This window comes from Balaenoptera physalus (genome assembly GCF_965194825.1).
Source record: "Balaenoptera physalus genome assembly, chromosome: 5".
Taxonomy (NCBI): domain Eukaryota; kingdom Metazoa; phylum Chordata; class Mammalia; order Artiodactyla; family Balaenopteridae; genus Balaenoptera; species Balaenoptera physalus.
In genome coordinates this window covers 60,443,842-60,455,212 of record NC_138884.1, presented here as the reverse complement: position 1 = coordinate 60,455,212, position 11,371 = coordinate 60,443,842, and the positions used below count along the sequence as shown (strand labels likewise).

Below are 11,371 nucleotides of genomic sequence, written 5' to 3'. Positions count from 1 at the left end.
AAAAGAGGAATTAGTTTAGCACACATACAACAGTTTTTTTTTCTTTAAGTAACAGTTCCAATCAATTAATAGTGGCTGTAATGAGGCATTGTGCTGTGAATGATTCTAAGGCTAGTCTAGGTTCAGAGAGAAAGAGTACAGTGATCGATTAGTAATGTCTGCAATGGGTGACAGTCTGGCAGCACTCATCCAAAGGATTTGCTATCCCTAGAGCAATGGGTCCATTTCTGATAGTCCCAGGTGGCTCAGAGTAAGATCTCAAGGGAACAGCTCTAAAGATGCAAGACAGAAAGAGATGCTGAGCATTAGGACAGTTTAAAGGACCCTGAAAATCTACCACACAGGGCCATCAATATTCTTTACCATAAGCCAGTGTGTCCCAAATCTAAATAACAGATTTGTTGTTGTTGTTGTTTTTCAGGCAAATATATCTGTCCCACTTGTGATATTTCTTCACCTAGGAAACCAGAAATGAGAATATGTGGGTAGAAGAATCAAGCAATGGACTGCCAGCCGTAAAGATTATCTGGTCCAAACCCTCCATCTATAAATGAGGAAACTGAGGACAGGAATGGTTAAAGTATTAACCAGTGATCTTCCATTTCTAAAACTTTTAATCTTTACATTTAGCTTAAACTTTTTTTTTTAAACATCTTTATTGGAGTATAATTGCTTTACAATTGTGTGTTAGTTTCTGCTGTATAACAAAGTAAATCAGTTATACATATACATATATCCCCATATCTCTTCCCTCTTGTGTCTCCCTCTCTCCCTCCCACCCTCCCTATCCCACCCCTCTAGGTGGTCACAAAGCACCGAGCTGATCTCCCTGTGCTATGAGGCTGCTTCCCACTAGCTATCTATTTTACATTTGGTAGTGTATATATGTCCATGCCACTCTCTCACTTTGTCCCTAGCTTAAACATTTTATTTAATTAGTAATCACCTGTGTCCTGCCCTAGACCCAAGAACTGGATGATAGGCAAAGCAGAAAATAGCTGAAGGATGTTGGGACCTCAGTTTTTAATACTGGCTCTTGGGTGGTGTGGGCTCTGACATCAGACAGACCTGAAGTTCTACCTGTGAGTCCATGAGCAAATTATATGACCCCGAGTCTTAATTTATTATTCAAGAAATAAGAATATGGCTATCTAAATGTAATCATATAAAGCGCCAGACTCACAGCAAGCACTCAGTAAATTAGGTCGCAGTCCCTTGGGTTTGCTCCCAAGATCTATGCTCCCCACTCTCTCCAGCGACATAAAAATGTGCCCAGCACTGGAACCCAGGCCTTCACCATTTATTTGAATCTGGGAGAGTACATGTTTACCTGATCTGCTGGCATTTTTGAACTTTGTACACGTCAACAAGCATTTCTAGGAAATGAGATATTTACCAAAAGTGTTTATTGATTACTTTATTCCAAGGTCTATGTGGTGTAATATTGAAAAAACAGGTAGATTGACATGACTCGTTTTATTTTATTTAATTAATTAATTAATTTATTTAAAAAAATTTTAACATCTTTATCGGAGTATAATTGCTTTACAATGGTGTGTTAGTTTCTGCTTTATAACAAAGTGAATCAGTTATACATATAAATATGTCCCCATATCTCTTCCTTCTTGTGTCTCCCTCCCTCCCACCCTCCCTATCCCACCCCTCTAGATGGTCACAAAGCATCAAGCTGATCTCCCTGTGCTATGCGACTGCTTCCCACTAGCTATCTATTTTACGTTTTGTAGTGTATATATGTCCATGCCACTCTCTCACTTTGTCACAGCTTACCCTTCCCCCTCCCCGTATCTTCAAGTCCATTCTCTAGTAGGTCTGCATCTTTATTCCCGTCTTGCCCCAGCTTCTTCATGACCTTTTTTTTTTTTCTTCTTAGATTCCATATATATGTGTTAGCATACGGTATTTGTTTTTCTCTTTCTGACTTACTTCACTCTGTAGGACAGACTCTAGGTCCATCCACCTCACTACAAATAACTCAATTTCGTTTCCTTTTATGGCTGAGTAATATTCCATTGTATATATGTGCCACATCTTCTTTATCCATTCATCTGTTGATGGACACTTAGGTTGCTTCCATGTCCTGGCTATTGTAAATAGAGCTGCAATGAACATCTTGGTACATGACTCTTTTTGAATTATGGTTTTCTCAGGGTATATGCCCAGTAGTGGGATTGCTGGGTCATATGGTAATTCTATTTTTAGTTTTTTAAGGAACCTCCATACTGTTCTCCATAGTGGCTGTATCAATGTACATTCCCACCAACAGTGCAAGAGGGTTCCCTTTTCTCCACACCCTCTCCAGCATTTATTGTTTCTAGATTTTTTGCTGATGGCCATTTTGACTGGTGTGAGATGATATCTCATTGTAGTTTTGATTTGCATTTCTCTAATGATTAATGATGTTGAGCATTCTTTCATGTGTTTGTTCGCAATCTGTGTATCTTCTTTGGAGAAATGTTTATTTAGGTCTTCCCATTTTTGGATGGGGTTGTTTGTTTTTTTGATATTGAGCTGCATGAGCTGCTTGTAAATTTTGGAGATTAATCCTTTGTCAGTTGCTTCATTTGCAAGTATTTCCTCCCATTCTGAGGGTTGTCTTTTCGTCTTGTTTATGGTTTCCTTTGCTGTGCAAAAGCTTTTAAGTTTCATTAGGTCCCATTTGTTTATTTTTCTTTTTCTTTCCATTTCTCTAGGAGGTGGGTCAAAAAGGATCTTGCTGTGATTTATGTCATAGAGTGTTCTGCCTGTGTTTTCCCCTAAGAGTTTGATAGTGTCTGGCCCTACATTTAGGTCTTTAATCCATTTTGAGTTTATTTTTGTGTATGGTGTTAGGGAGCATTCTAATTTCATTCTTTTACGTGTAGCTGTCCAGTTTTCCCAGCACCACTTATTGAAGAGGCTGTCTATTTTCCACTGTATATTCTTGCCTCCTTATCAAAGATAAGGTGTCCATATGTGCGTGGGTTTATCTCTGGGCTTCCTACCCTGTTCCATTTATCTATATTTCTGTTTATGTGCCAGTACCATACAGTATTGATTACTGTAGCTTTGTAGTATAGTCTGAAGTCAGGGAGCCTGATTCCTCCAGCTCCATTTTTCTTTCTCAAGATTGCTTTGGCTATTCGGGGTCTTTTGTGTTTCCATACAAATTGTGAAATTTTTTGTTCTAGTTCTGTGAAAAATACCAGTGGTAGTATGATAGGGATTGCATTGAATCTGTAGATTGCTTTGGGTAGTAGAGTCATTTTCACAATGTTGATTCTTCCAATCCAAGAATATGGTATATCTCTCCATCTATTTGTATCATCTTTAATTTCTTTCATCAGTGTCTTATAATTTTCTGCATACAGGTCTTTTGTCTCCTTAGGTAGGTTTATCCCTAGATATTTTATTCTTTTTGTTGCAATGGTAAATGGGAGTGTTTTCTTAATTTCGCTTTCAGATATTTCATCATTAGTGCATATGAATGCAAGAGATTTCTGTGCATTAATTTTGTATCCTGCTGCTTTACCAAGTTCATTGACTAGCTCTAGTAGTTTTCTGGTAGCATATTTAGGATTCTCTATGTATAGTATGTCATCTGCAAAGTGACAGCTTTATTTCTTTTCTGATTTGGATTCCTTTTATTTCTTTTTCTTCTCTGATTGCTGTGGCTAAAACCTCCAAAACTATGTTGAATAATAGTGGTGAGAGTGGACAACCTTGTCTTGTTCCTGATCTTAGTGGAAATGGTTTCAGTTTTTCACCATTAAGGACGATGTTGGCTGTGGGTTTGTCATATATGGCCTTTATCATGTTGAGGAAGTTCCCTCTATGCCTACTTTCTGGAGGGTTTTTATCATAAATCAGTGTTGAATTTTGTCAAAAGCTTTCTCTGCATCTATTGAGATGATCATATGGTTTTTCTCCTTCAATTTGTTAATATGGTGTATCACATTGATTGATTCGCGTATACTGAAGAATCCTTGCATTCCTGGTATAAACCCCACTTGATGATGGTGTATGATCCTTTCAGTGTGCTCTTGGATTCTGTTTGCTAGTATTTTGTTGAGGATTTTTGCATCTATGTTCATCAGTGATATTGGCCTGTAGTTTTCTTTCTTTGTGACATCTTTGTCTGGTTTTGGTATCAGGGTGATGGTGGCCTCGTAGAATGAGTTTGGGAGTGTTCCTCCCTCTGCTATCTTTTGGAAGAGTTTAAGAAGGATAGGTGTTATCTCTTCTCTAAATGTTTGATAGAATTTGCCTGTGAAGTCATCTGGTCCTGGGCTGTTGTTTGTTGGAAGATTTTTAATAACAGTTTCAATTTCAGTGCTTGTGATTGGTCTGTTCATATTTTCTATTTCTTCCTGGTTCTCTCTTGGAAGGTTGTGCATTTCTAAGAATTTGTCCATTTCTTCCAGATTGTCCATTTTATTGGCATATAGTTGCTTGTAGTAATCTCTCATGATCCTTTGTACTTCTGCAGTGTCAGTTGTTACTTCTCCTTTTTCATTTCTAATTCTATTGATTTGAGTCTTCTCCCTTTTTTTCTTAATAAGTCTGGCTAATGGTTTATCAATTTTGTTTATCTTCTCAAAGAACCAGCTTTTAGTTTTATTGATCTTTGCTATCGTTTGCTTCATTTCTTTTTCATTTATTTCTGATCTGGTCTTTATGATTTCTTTCCTTCTGCTAACTTTGGGGTTTTTTTGTTCTTCTTTCTCTAATTGCTTTAGGTGTAAGGTTAGGTTGTTTATTTGAGATGTTTCTTGTTTCTTAAGGTAGGATTGTATTGCTATAAACTTCCCTCTTAGAACTGCTTTTGCTGCATCCCATAGATTTGGGTGGTCGTGTTTTCATTGTCATTTGTTTCTAGGTATTTTTTGATTTCCTCTTTGATTTCTTCAGTGATCTCTTGATTATTAAGTAGTGTGTTGTTTAGCCTCCATGTGTTTGTATTTTTTACAGATTATTTCCTGTAATTGATATCTAGTCTCATAGTGTTGTGGTCGGAAAAGATACTTGATACGATTTCAATTTTCTTAAATTTACCAAGGCTTGATTTGTGACCCAAGATATGATCTGTCCTGGAGAATGTTCCATGAGCACTTGAGAAGAATGTGTATTCTGTTGTTTTTGGAGGGAATGTCCTATATCAATCAAATCTATCTTGTTTAATGTATCATTTAAAGCTTGTGTTTCCTTATTTATTTTCATTTTAGATGATCTGTCCATTGGTGAAAGTGGGGTGTTAAAATCCCCTACTATGATTGTGTTACTGTCGATTTCCCCTTTTATGGCTGTTAGTATTTGCCTTATGTATTGAGGTGCTCCTATGTTGGGTGCATAAATATTTACAATTGTTACATCTTCTTCTTGGATTGATCCCTTGATCATTATGTAGTGTCCTTGTCTCTTGTAATAGTCTTTGTTTTAAAGTCTAGTTTGTCTGATATGAGAATTGCTACTCCAGCTTTCTTTTGATTTCCATTTGCATGGCATATCTTTTTCCATCCCCTCACTTTCAGTCTGTATGTGTCCCTAGGTCTGAAGTGGGTCTCTTGTAGACAGCATATACACGGGTCTTGTTTTTGTATGCATCAGCCAATCTATGTCTTTTGGTTGGAGCATTTAGTCCATTTACATTTAAGGTAATTATCGATATGTATGTTCCTATTACCATTTTGTTAATTGATTTCGGTTTGTTATTGTAGGTCTTTTCCTTCTCTTGAGTTTCCTGCCTAGAGAAGTTCCTTTAGCATTTGTTGTAAAGCTGGTTTGATGGTGCTGTATTCTCTTAGATTCTGTTTGTCTGTTAAGTTTTTAATTTCTCTGTCAAATCTGAATGAGATCCTTGCTGGGTAGAGTAATCTTCGTTGTAGGTTTTTCTCCTTCATCTCTTTAAATATGTCCTGCCACCCCCTTCTGGCTTGCAGAGTTTCTGCTGAAAGATCAGCTGTTAACCTTATGGGGATTCCCTTGTGTGTTATTTGTTGTTTTTCTCTTGCTGCTTTTAATATTTTATCTTTGTATTTAAGTTTTGATAGTTTGATTAATATGTGTCTTGGCATGTTTCTCCTTGGATTTATCCTGTATGGGACTCTCTGCTCTTCCTGGACTTGATTGAGTATTTCCTTTCCCATATTTAGGAAGTTTTCAACTATCATCTCTTCAAACATTTTCTCAGTCCCTTTCTTTTACTCTTCTTCTTCTGGGACCCCTATAATTAGAATGTTGGTGTGTTTAATGTTGTCCCAGAGGTCTCTGAGAGTGTCCTCAATTCTTTTTTTTTTTTAAATAAATTTATTTATTTATTTTAGCTGTGTTGGGTCTTTATTTCTGTGTGAGGGCTTTCTCTAGTTGCGGCAAGCGGGGGTCACTCTTCATCACGGTGTGCGGGCCTCTCTTGTTGCGGAGCACAGGCTCCAGATGCATAGGCTCGGCAGTTGTGGCTCACGGGCCCAGTTGCTCCCCGGCATGTGGGATCCCCCCAGACCAGGGCTCGAACCCGTGCCCCCCGCATTGGCAGGCAGACTCTCAACCACTGCACCACCAGGGAAGCCCGTGTCCTCAACTCTTTTCATTCTTTTTTCTTTATTCTGCTCTGCAGTAGTTACTTCCATTATTTTATCTTCCAGGTCACTTATCCGTTCTTCTGCCTCAGTAATTCTACTATTGATCCCTTCTAGAGAATTTTTAATTTCATTTATTGTGTTGTTCATCATTGTTTGTTTGCTCTTTAGTTCTTCTAGGTCCTTGTTAAATGTTTCTTGTAGTTTCTCCATTCTATTTCCAAGTTTTTGGATCATCTTTACTATCATTACTCTGAATTCTTTTTCAGGTAGACTGCCTATTTCCTCTTCATTTGTTAGCTCTGGTGGGTTTTTACTTTGCTCCTTCATCTGCTGTGTGTTTCTCTGTCTTCTCATTTTGCTTAACTTACTGTGTTTGGGGTCTCCTTTTTGCAGGCTGCAGGTTTATAGTTCCCATTGTTTTTGGTGTCTGTCCCCAGTGGCTAAGGTTGGTTCAGTGGGTTGTGTAGGCTTCCTGGTGGAGGGGACTAAGACCTGTGTTCTGGTGGATGAGGCTGGATCTTGTCTTTCTGGTGGGCAGGTCCATGTCTGGTGGTGTGTTTTGGGGTGTCTGTGGCCTTATTATGATTTTAGGCCGCTTCTGTGCTAATGGATGGGGCTGTGTTCCTGTCTTGTTAGTTGTTTGGCATAGGGTGCCCAGCACTGCAGCTTGCTGGTCATTGAGTGGAGCTGGGTCTTGACGTTGAGATGGAGAGCTCTGGGAGATTTTCCCCATTTGATATTACGTGGAGCTGGGAGGTCTCTTGTGGACCAGTGTCCTGAACTTGGCTCTCCCACCTCAGAGGCACAGCCCTGATGCCTGGCTGGAGCACCAAGAGCCTGTCATCCACACGGCTCAGAATAAAAGAGAGGAAAAAAAAAGGAAAGAAAGAAAGAAGAAGATAATATAAAATAAAAAAAATAAAGTTATTACAATAAAAAATAATTATATTAAGAAAAAAATTTTTTTGTAGAAAAATATTTTTTAAAGTAATAAAAAAATTAATAAAAATAACAGACAGACAGAACCCTAGGACAAATGGTAAAAGCAAAGCTATACAGACAAAATCACACACAGAATCGTACACATACACACTCACAAAAAGAGAAATAGGGGAAAAATGTATATATATTGTTGCTCCCAAAGTCCACCTCCTCAATTTGGGATGATTCGTTGTCTGTTCAGGTATTCTACAGATGCAGGTATATCAAGTTGATTGTGGAGGTTTAATCCGCTGCTCCTGAGGCTGCTGGGAGAAATTTCCATTTCTCTTCTTTGTTCGCACAGCTCCCGGGGTTCAGCTTTGGATTTGGCCCCCGCCTCTGTGTGTAGGTCGCCTGAGGGCGTCTGTTCTTCGCTCAGACAGGACGGGGTTAAAGGAGCAGCTGCTTCGGGGGCTCTGGCTCACGCAGGCTCGGGGGAGGGAGGGGTACGGATGCAGGGTGAGCATGCGCAGCAGAGGCCGGCGTGACGTTGCACCAGCGTGAGGCGCACCGTGTGTTCTCCCGGGGAAGTTGTCCCTGGATCACGGGACCCTGGCAGTGGCGGGCTGCACAGGCTCCCGGGAGGGGAGGTGTGGAGAGTGACCTGTGCTCGCACACAGGCTTCTTGGTGGCGGCAGCAGCAGCCTTAGCGTCTCATGCCCGTCTCTGGGATCCGAGCTGAGAGCCACAGCTCATGCCCGTCTCTGGAGCTCCTTTAAGCGGCGCTCTGAATCCCCTCTCCTCGCGCACCAGGAAACAAAGAGGCAAGAAAAAGTCTCTTGCCTCTTCGGCAGCTCCAGACCTTTTCCCGGACTCCCTCCCGGCTAGCTGTGGTGCACTAGCCCCTTCAGGCTGTGTTCACGCCGCCAACCCCAGTCCTCTCCCTGCGATCCGACCTCCGAGGCCCGAGCCTCAGCTCCCAGCCCCGCCCGCCCCGGCGGGTGAGCAGACAAGCCTCTCGGGCTGGTGAGTGCCGGTCGGCGCCGAGCCTCCGTGCGGGAACCTCTCCGCTTTGCCCTCCGCACCCCTGTGGCTGCGCTCTCCTCCGCGGCTCCGAAGCTTTCCCTCTCCACCACCCACAGTCTCCGCCCGCGAAGGGGCTCCTAGTGTGTGGAAACCTTTCTTCCTTCACAGCTCCTTCCCACTGGTGCAGGTCCCATCCCTATTCTGTTGTTTCTGGTATTTCTTTTTTCTTTTGCTCTACCCAGGTACGTGGGGAGTTTCTTGCCTTTTGGGAGGTCTGACGTCTTCTGCCAGCGTTCAGTAGGTGTTCTGTAGGAGCTGTTCCATGTGTAGATGTACTTCTGATGTATTTGTGGGGAGGAAGGTGGTCTCCGCGTCTCACTCTTCTGCCATCTTGAAGCTCCTCCCCGACATGACTCATTTTAAAATCCACTATTCGTTAATGAATGCTATCTATCAAAAATATTTCTTCATTGTCATGAATTTCTATTATTTATTTATTTATTTTTATTTATTTATTTATGGCCGTGTTGGCTCTTCGCTTCTGTGTGAGGGCTTTCTCTAGTTGCGGCAAGCGGGGGCCACTCTTCATCGCGGTGCGCGGGCCTCTCACTATCGCGGCCTCTCTTGTTGCGGAGCACAGGCTCCAGATGCGCAGGCTCAGTAGTTGTGGCTCACAGGCTCAGTTGCTCCGTGGCATGTGGGATCTTCCCAGACCAGGGCTCGAACCCATGTCCCCTGCATTAGCAGGCAGATTCTCAACCACTGTGCCACCAGGGAAGCCCTCTATAATTTTTTGAGGGTCATAGTGACCAAGGTGGAAAAACTTTCACCAGAAAAACGTTAATTATTAATAGCAATTACTTGGAAAGAATATAAAAGGATTCCTCAATTCTCTCAAATGATAGAATGTACTCTATAAAGATTCATCTGAAATAATGAAGACTGTTAGAACCATATCTTTTCTTGTCTTCTTCAGCTACATTAAATGTCAGACTCTTCAGAGAAGTTTACTAGATGCAGGTAGGCAATCCTATTTACAATCTATACACCCATGTGCCAGGAGATGAAACATAATGACTATTAACATATACATGGAAAGGCTTATCTTTCTCAGTGCTTATCACTGTCAGTAGAGTCATTGAAGATTGCTAGAAATTAACCTGTGGAATAGATACAGAAAGAGAATTGATATATTGAGGCAGCACACACAGGAAGATCTCATTTTCATTTTCCACCTTACTTCCACTCTAGGTGAGAGAATGACGTGTTTCAAACTTGTATTTAAAATTGGATAAATGATTTTAGATAGAGCAATAGTGTTTATAGTAGCAAGAATAATCCCATGAACTACATTATTCAGTACCTACTATGTGCCAGGCACTGTGCTCAATGCTTCACACATAGGCTTTCATTTAATCCTAACAACCACCCAATGCAGTAGCAGTTATTTACATTTGATAGAGAAACAGAAACTCTGAGTGCTTAAGTTATTTCCTCAAGGCCATATTGAGTATCAGGGCTAGAAGCTGAACTCAGAATAACTGTCTCCAAAGCCTTTACTTGTTAATATGTAAATAATAATGGTTTCTTTATTAAATAGATAGCTGCTAAGCTCTTTTGAAGCTATTGATATTAGAAGGAAGACATTGTTTTCAATAGAGAGGATGTGTATGTGTATGTGGTGAGTGGAGATGATGAAGATGAAGATGATGAGCGAATCCAAGATGTATGAGTTACTGTCTTTGCCAAATTAAGCCTGGCAAAGTGTTAAAGTTTATACTTTTGTTCCTAATGCCAGGCTTTAATTTTCTTAGTGTTCTTTGCGTGTGCTAGTAACTTCTAATAAGAGATAACCAAAGAGTCAAGTTTACTTAATTCAGAAGTATCAATACAGGTATGTGCAACTTATTTGTAAGCCAAAGACGGTTTTCAACTACATGATGTGTTTGACTAGAAAGAAATCATTCACAGAATACAGTTTAAATAAAAGAAAAGATATATTCTTATAATTTGTTCTGGTTTATGATATAAACAAAAACAAATCTGGAAATTCATGAATGAATAAATATATATTTGACTTGTCAAGGGGGATTTCAGTTTGGAAAATTTCCTCTTCTGCAAATAAAATCTCATTTTTTTTTTCAGCCATGCAGCATGCTAATAGCCAGAATTATCTAGAGGAGAACTTAAGAGCTGTGTGAGTTTTATTATCAGTATTCTTTTGTTTGAAATGTAAAATCATATTAATTATTTTTGGGGGGGAGTAGGGCAGTGATATAACAAGATTGATGGAGGAAAAGAGTTTGATTCTATCTTCAGCATTCACACAAGTGTTCTGTTTCAGCACTAGTATTATGGTTGCACAGTTTCTTCAGAAATTGACTTATGAAAAAGTACAAACCATAGTTAAAGAATTACTAGATCTTGCAGAGAAGTGCAAGAGCCTCAAGCCACACGAATCACCTTCAGAATGTTGTCACCAATTGGTAGGTGAATCATGTTCTGCCTTTTTCTCTCTGTTTTTTTAAAAACTAAATTGCAAACAAAAGATGTTGTTATGAAGTCGGATGATTGAATAATTAGGCAAGGGATTTTAAGGCAACAATATGTACATGTGTCACACTCAAGATATAATCTTTGTAGGTTTATAAACTTACATTTTATCATTTCATATCTGGGAGATCAGACTCTGAGAACCAAATGCTCAAGAGAATGAATTGTACCCTAGAATGCCAATTTGTTAATTTAAGTCGGTTGCTCTTTCTCTGTCACTAGAATATCATTGTCTGACATCCTCATATAAAGGTTTCTGGGAAATTAATGTACTGATTTTAAAAGTTTCTAAGAGA

At 39.9% G+C, this 11,371-nt stretch overlaps 1 protein-coding gene across 9 annotated transcripts in view; it reads left to right on the top strand.

Annotated features, from left to right (window-relative positions):
• Window positions 1–20: 20 nt before the first annotated feature.
• Window positions 21–11,371, top strand: part of LOC309661770 (alpha-fetoprotein-like) — a 107,723-nt gene continuing 96,372 nt past the window's right edge. For 6 of the 9 annotated variants that reach the window (XR_014264268.1, XR_014264269.1, XM_082463789.1 and 3 more), the window contains exons 1-2: window positions 9,596–10,719; window positions 10,867–11,008. Coding sequence is in view for 7 of the 9 variants with exons in the window: in XM_082463789.1 (XP_082319915.1) it covers window positions 10,580–10,719; window positions 10,867–11,008 (282 nt within the window). In the remaining 2 variants the exon portion in view is untranslated. Of the gene's footprint in view, window positions 581–8,497; window positions 8,523–8,680; window positions 9,543–9,595; window positions 10,720–10,866; window positions 11,009–11,371 lie in introns of those variants that run through there. The other 3 variants (XM_082463790.1, XM_082463791.1, XM_082463787.1) reach the window with 3 other exon arrangements.